Source organism: Brassica oleracea, chromosome C5, assembly GCF_000695525.1.
Source record: "Brassica oleracea var. oleracea cultivar TO1000 chromosome C5, BOL, whole genome shotgun sequence".
Taxonomy (NCBI): Eukaryota; Viridiplantae; Streptophyta; class Magnoliopsida; order Brassicales; family Brassicaceae; genus Brassica; species Brassica oleracea.
In genome coordinates, this window is record NC_027752.1 from 1664067 (window position 1) to 1670770 (window position 6704).

The window sequence follows — 6704 nt, forward strand, 5'->3', positions numbered from 1 at the left end:
AAGACATCTTGATTCCGTGAAGAAATGCTGACTTGACGTCGAGCTGGTACACGATCCATGACTTCTGAGCTGCAGTGGCTAGAATGGTTCTAATGGTGTCCATGCGTGCAACGGGAGCATATACTTCAGTGTAATTGATTCCAAGCTCCTGAGAATATCCCTTATCTACCAGCCTCGCCTTATGCTTAATAATTTCTCCGAGCTCGTTCAGCTTGGTTTTGTAAATCCACTTCACGCCTATGCACTTGGCTCCATTAGGTAACGTGCACAGCTCCCACGTCTGATTCTTCTCAATGGAGTTTATCTCTTCTGTCATCGCATCTCTCCACTTCAAGTTTTTTTCTGCTTCCTCAAAGTTTACAGGATCTGTTGCATTTATCTCCACCATGTTGACCACTTCTTCTTCATTATCAATGGTTTCAATGCAGTGCAAATAGTCTTTTAAGTAGCTTGGAGGTCTTCTGGCTCTGCCCTCCCTGATCTCTGCAGTATGTTCTTCTTGATTCTCTACGGCGTCTTCTACAGGCTACTCAGTCTCGTTGTTGTTATCTTCCACCTCTCCATTGTTGTCTTCTTCATCACTTTCTTCCCAATCCACATCATCTCCATTCCATGTTAACGATCCTTCCGTGAGATGATCTTGATCCTCGTTCCAATCCCATTCTTTTGTTTCCTCAAACACCACATCTCGACTTGTCATCATCTTATTAGTCTTTGGATTGTACAGTCTGTAGGCTTTGGATTCTTCAGAGTATCCAAGTAGAACACATGGTGTGCTCTTATCATCGAGCTTGCTTCGTTTCTGATCAGGAATGTGGACATGTGCAATGCATCCCCAGACTCTGAAGTGTTCCACACTCGGCTTCATCCCGCTCCATGCCTCTTGTGGTGTGACGTTTTTCACGGCTATAGTGGGGCACCTGTTGAGAACATAGAAAGTCCACTTCACAGCCTCGGTCAAGAAAATCTTTGGCATCTTCCTGTTAGAGAACATTGACCTCACCATGTTCATGACAGTACGGTTCTTTCTCTCGGCTATGCCGTTCTGTTGAGGAGTGTAGGACGTGGTTAGTTGGCGTCTGATTCCGTGCTCCTTGCAGTAGTCTGAGAACTCTAGTGAGGTGTATTCTCCTCCCCTATCTGTCCTTAAGCCTTTGATCACCTTCCCGGTCTCAGTTTCTACCATCTTCTTGAACGTTTTGAACTCAGTGAAGGCATCAGACTTATTCTTCTGTAGATACACCCAATCCTTTCTGCTATAGTCGTCTATGAAACATATAATGTACCTCATTCCACTGTTGGAAGTGGGATTGATTGGACCACAGATATCCGAGTGGATTAGTTCCAATGCCTCTTTTGCTCTCCATGTACTCTTCTTCGGTATGGCCTTTCTTGGTTGCTTCCCCACCAGACAGTCTGGACACGTAAAGCTCTGAATCCCAAAGTCTGGTAGACCCCTCACCATGCCTTTGCTCTGTAGTGCTTTAATTCCTCGGTGACTTAAGTGGCCATAACGCTCATGCCATAATTTTGGCACATCTTCAGAAGTTGTCTTCAGGCACCTCTGTTCACTTGAGTTTGAATCACCTCTTCCTTGATCAGCTAGTGCAAACATACGGTTTGAGCTCATCCTACTCTCAGCTATCAAACCCCTCTCTTCATGATAGATTTTGCAGTAGCCTTTCTGAATGATGATTGTGATCCGTTTTTCTTGAAGCTGTCCAAGACTCAAGAGGTTGTTTTTGAGTTCTGGTACGTAATACACGTCACTTATTACGTAGTTTGCTCCGTTCAACATCAGTTTGGTGTTCCCTTTCCCAACAACCTCCATCTTCTTGTTATTCCCCAGCTTCACCGAGTGCCTGAAGTCTTCATCTAGCTTCGAGAACAGAGTCTTGTCTCCACTCATATGGTTTGAACAGCCTGAGTCAAGAAACCACACCCTCTTCTTCAGGTCTCCTTGATTTCCAGAGCTCGCCATAAGTGCACTCTCTGTCACTTCTTCGTCTTCGTGTAGCTCCTCTTCATCCATCTCCTCAATGAATGCCATCAACAACATTTCCTCATTCTCATCAAAGTCTGCGTAATTTGCTTCTTCCCATTTTGGACATTCGTTTTGGAAATGTCCAAGTTTGTGGCATTTGTAACATTCCACCGTGCTCTTGTTGAAAGAGCTCCTGCCTCGACCACGTCCTCTGCCTCTTCCTGAGAAGCCCCGACCTCTGGATCCCATTCCTCTTCCATGTGTGATCTTCAATACTTGATCATCACCTTTGTCAATTTTTTTGAACTTTTGTTCATGGACCACCAAGGAACTCTGCAACTCGTCCAAAGTGATTGACTCAATGTCCTTGGATTCTTCAATGGATACCACCACATACATGAACTTCTCACTGAGAGTTCTGAGGATCTTCTCAACCACCCGATCGTTGGTTCAGTTGCTCTCCAGTTGCAGGTTTTGTTCTGCAGTCAGTACCGTCGCAGCAGATGGTTCTTCAACGCCGGTTTCGATCAGACTCCATAGCCCTCTGGCTCGGAAGAAGTTTTCCATGACTTCACTCCAATGGTCCCAATGGCCATCAAACTGCGGAAGCTTCATCTTATCATCACTCATCTTTTCTCTCGTTTGGTCACAGAGCTCTGATACCAATTTGTAATCCCAAATGCTCTGTTTTGTGTTTATGAAACTCTGATTGTATTCAACTGAAAGCAATAGCTATAAGTAGCATTACAATGAAACAAAGAGCTCCTGAAATAAAGCAACAACTAACGCAACTAAACCACTAGAACTGGAAACTACTTGGTCCTAAAGAATAGGACATTATTGAAACAACTAACAAACGTGAAAGACTAAATCAAACCTCCAACGGCTCCAAACTTCAAATGGTAGTTTTGCTCCAACAGGAAAATCATGGCGATAGCCCATACCAAAAATTATGTAGACTTAAAAGTTACAGGTTCGTTGAACCTGGTCTCCTTTTCGTTTAAGTATTGGAGAAAAGCAATAAAGTGTGGATTACAAATTAGATATCTCGTTAAGTAAGCATTTTCTTATAAAAAATCAGAAATAAAACAAGTTTTTTTTTAACAAGAAAGTATTTGAAAGGGCGACCTAACCAGAGGATGAGAGGACAGTCTTTTTGTTAATTAAACACCTAAAATACATTCATGTTCCACAACAAGTATAAAGGTAAAGAAAATATAATGGCCACGTTGTTTTGTTCGTGACTATTCTATTCCATGTTTTTGGCTTCTTCTTTCATATACTGTTGTAAGTTGTAACTAGCGAAGAAAACAGTATTAGCAAAATATTTGTCGTATGTCGGCGAAAAAAAAGATTAATTTGAGGATGATCCAACTTAAGATAATTAGGTTGAGCTTTAGTCCATCAACAAGCCCAAAAAAATATTTTTGCTAAACAATACTCCCTCCATTTCTTTTATATAAGTCGTTTTACGGAAACTTTTATGTTACAAATTACATGACGTTTTCGGTTTTCTATGTAAAATTTATTAACACTTAATGTTATATGACCAATGATAATATACCTTCTATTTTATTATTGGTTGATTTGTGGTTAGGTAAATAATTAATGATGTTTTTGTTTAGAAAATATAAAAAATTAATGATTTCTTAATCTATGTGCACAATTCTAAAACGACTTATATTAAAAAACGGAGGGAATACTGTTTTTGTTCGAGAAGTAGTTCGTTCCAGCACTGTCTAAGAGATGATTAACACGGTTGCTTAGGTGGGGTTTTTAATGTTTTTAAATTATAAAAAAAAAACAAAATCTCCCTATATATTAATTAAGAAGTCACTTAAGTGATTTCTGCTGACGTGTCGTTCATAGAAGAGCTTTCCAATTAATCTTTATAATTTGATTGATTGATGATTTTTTTTTATTTAACTAAAGTTTTTAAAAGAAAACTAATCCTAGAATTACTTAATCTAATACTCCCTCCGTATTTTAATATAAATCTCTTTAAAGAAATTTTTATGTTCCAAATTATATGACGTTTTCAGTTTTCTATGTAAAATTTATTAACACTTAATGTTATACGACCTTCTATTTTATTATTGGTTGATTTGTGGTTAGGTAAATAATTAATGATGTTTTTGTTTAGAAAATATAAAAAATTAATGATTTCTTAATCTATGTGCACAATTCTAAAACGACTTATATTAAAAAACGGAGGGAATACTGTTTTTGTTCGAGAAGTAGTTCGTTCCAGCACTGTCTAAGAGATGATTAACACGGTTGCTTAGGTGGGGTTTTTAATGTTTTTAAATTATAAAAAAAAAACAAAATCTCCCTATATATTAATTAAGAAGTCACTTAAGTGATTTCTGCTGACGTGTCGTTCATAGAAGAGCTTTCCAATTAATCTTTATAATTTGATTGATTGATGATTTTTTTTTATTTAACTAAAGTTTTTAAAAGAAAACTAATCCTAGAATTACTTAATCTAATACTCCCTCCGTATTTTAATATAAATCTCTTTAAAGAAATTTTTATGTTCCAAATTATATGACGTTTTCAGTTTTCTATGTAAAATTTATTAACACTTAATGTTATACGACCTTCTATTTTATTATTGGTTGATTTGTGGTTAGGTAAATAATTAATGATGTTTTTGTTTAGAAAATATAAAAAAATTAATGATTTTCTTAATCTATGTGCACAATTCTAAAATGACTTATATTAAAAAAATAGAGAGAATATATGTTTCCAAACATACAATTAAACATCTTAAATATAGATGAATTAATATGATTTATTTATAGAAATAATTATACATCATATATTACATTATAAAAATTGATATATACATTTAAATACATTTGATACTACATAAAAAATTATAAAAACAATTTTTAATATATTTATATTAGTAGTTAATACAATAAATCATAGATTCCAGAAAACTATTTAATGTAAACCTAATAATATTAATTAAACTCGCTCATTCATTCTCTCTCTCTCTATATATATATATATATATGTTCTAAAATGTTTCAAATGAATGCAAAACATTCAAATATATAATTTTAAAAAATTCTCATCATTTTCAAACGACAATGTGATATCATAGATAAGATATCACTTTTAGAAATGATTAAAATGTACAATAATAAAATTTTAACAAATTTAATAGAAATAAAAATAAACTTTTAAAATGTACAAGATAAAATTTTAACAAATTTTATTCAAATAAAAATATTTTATTTTGATATAATATTGGATCTCACATTAATATTATATAGGAGTTTTTGCCAAAACTAACCCACAACTTGATTTTAATCTCAAACCTATACTCAAACTTGAATCAAATGCAAAACTAACCTAAAAGCCTAGTGAAATTACAGCTCAACCCCTCTTGACCAAACAAAAAAACAGAAGCCATTTTTACGAATATAGCCCCAGTAAATCGTCTGAGTCGTCTGAGATGTTGGAAGTCGTCTGGACGACTGAAGTGTAAGTCGTCTGGTACCAGTTTATTTTAAAAATAATTTATAAATCTTGTAAAAAAATATTTTGATGCGTGAAAAATAAAAATCAAGTAATTATAAACAGTTTTAAGTGATATAAATTAAGATATGATAAAATTGATTTGTTTTGAAGATAGATGAGTGGAAGTAGTGAATCATGAAATACTTTGGTTTAGGACTTTGGCTAACATATGTTGTAGTATTGTATGTATTGTTAGGATTAGATTTTGGAAAACTAAAATGTTTTTTTCAAAAATTAGTTTTCACCTATATGTGTTTATTTATGTGTATAGTAAACACTTTTCAAGTTTGATTTGATTCTATGAAGTCTTTAATTACTTTTTTAAAAAATTAGTTTTCACCTATATGTGTTTATTTCTGTGTATAGTAAACACTTTTCAAGTTTGATTTGATTCTATGAAGTCTTTAATTAGATAATTAAGTTTAGGGGTTATGTTTAGGGTGTGGACGACTTATATTTCAGTCGTCTGTTGAATAATTTACTCGGACGACGTATATTTTAGTCGTCTGTTGAATAATTTACTCGGACGACGTATATTTTAGTCGTCTGTTGAATAATTTACTCGGACGACGTATATTTTAGTCGTCTGTTGAATAATTTACTCGGACGACGTATATTTTAGTCGTCTGTTGAATAATTTACTCGGACGACGTATATTTTAGTCGTCTGTTGAATAATTTACTCGGACGACGTATATTTTAGTCGTCTGTTGAATAATTTACTCGGACGACGTATATTTTAGTCGTCTGTTGAATAATTTACTCGGACGACGTATATTTTAGTCGTCTGTTGAATAATTTACTCGGACGACGTATATTTTAGTCGTCTGTTGAATAATTTACTCGGACGACGTATATTTTAGTCGTCTGTTGAATAATTTACTCGGACGACGTATATTTTAGTCGTCTGTTGAATAATTTACTCGGACGACGTATATTTTAGTCGTCTGTTGAATAATTTACTCGGACGACGTATATTTTAGTCGTCTGTTGAATAATTTACTCGGACGACGTATATTTTAGTCGTCTGTTGAATAATTTACTCGGACGACGTATATTTTAGTCGTCTGTTGAATAATTTACTCGGACGACGTATATTTTAGTCGTCTGTTGAATAATTTACTCGGACGACGTATATTTTAGTCGTCTGTTGAATAATTTACTCGGACGACTTACATTTCAGTCGTCTG

At 34.6% G+C, this 6704-nt stretch overlaps 1 protein-coding gene across 1 annotated transcript in view; it reads right to left on the reverse strand.

The window, feature by feature from the left end:
• Window positions 1-2434: 2434 nt before the first annotated feature.
• LOC106344238 overlaps window positions 2435-6704 on the reverse strand; it is an 8592-nt gene continuing 4322 nt past the window's right edge. Inside the window, exon 4 of the mRNA XM_013783649.1 lies at window positions 2435-2703. Coding sequence (XP_013639103.1) covers window positions 2435-2703 — 269 coding nt within the window. The remainder of the gene's footprint in view (window positions 2704-6704) is intronic.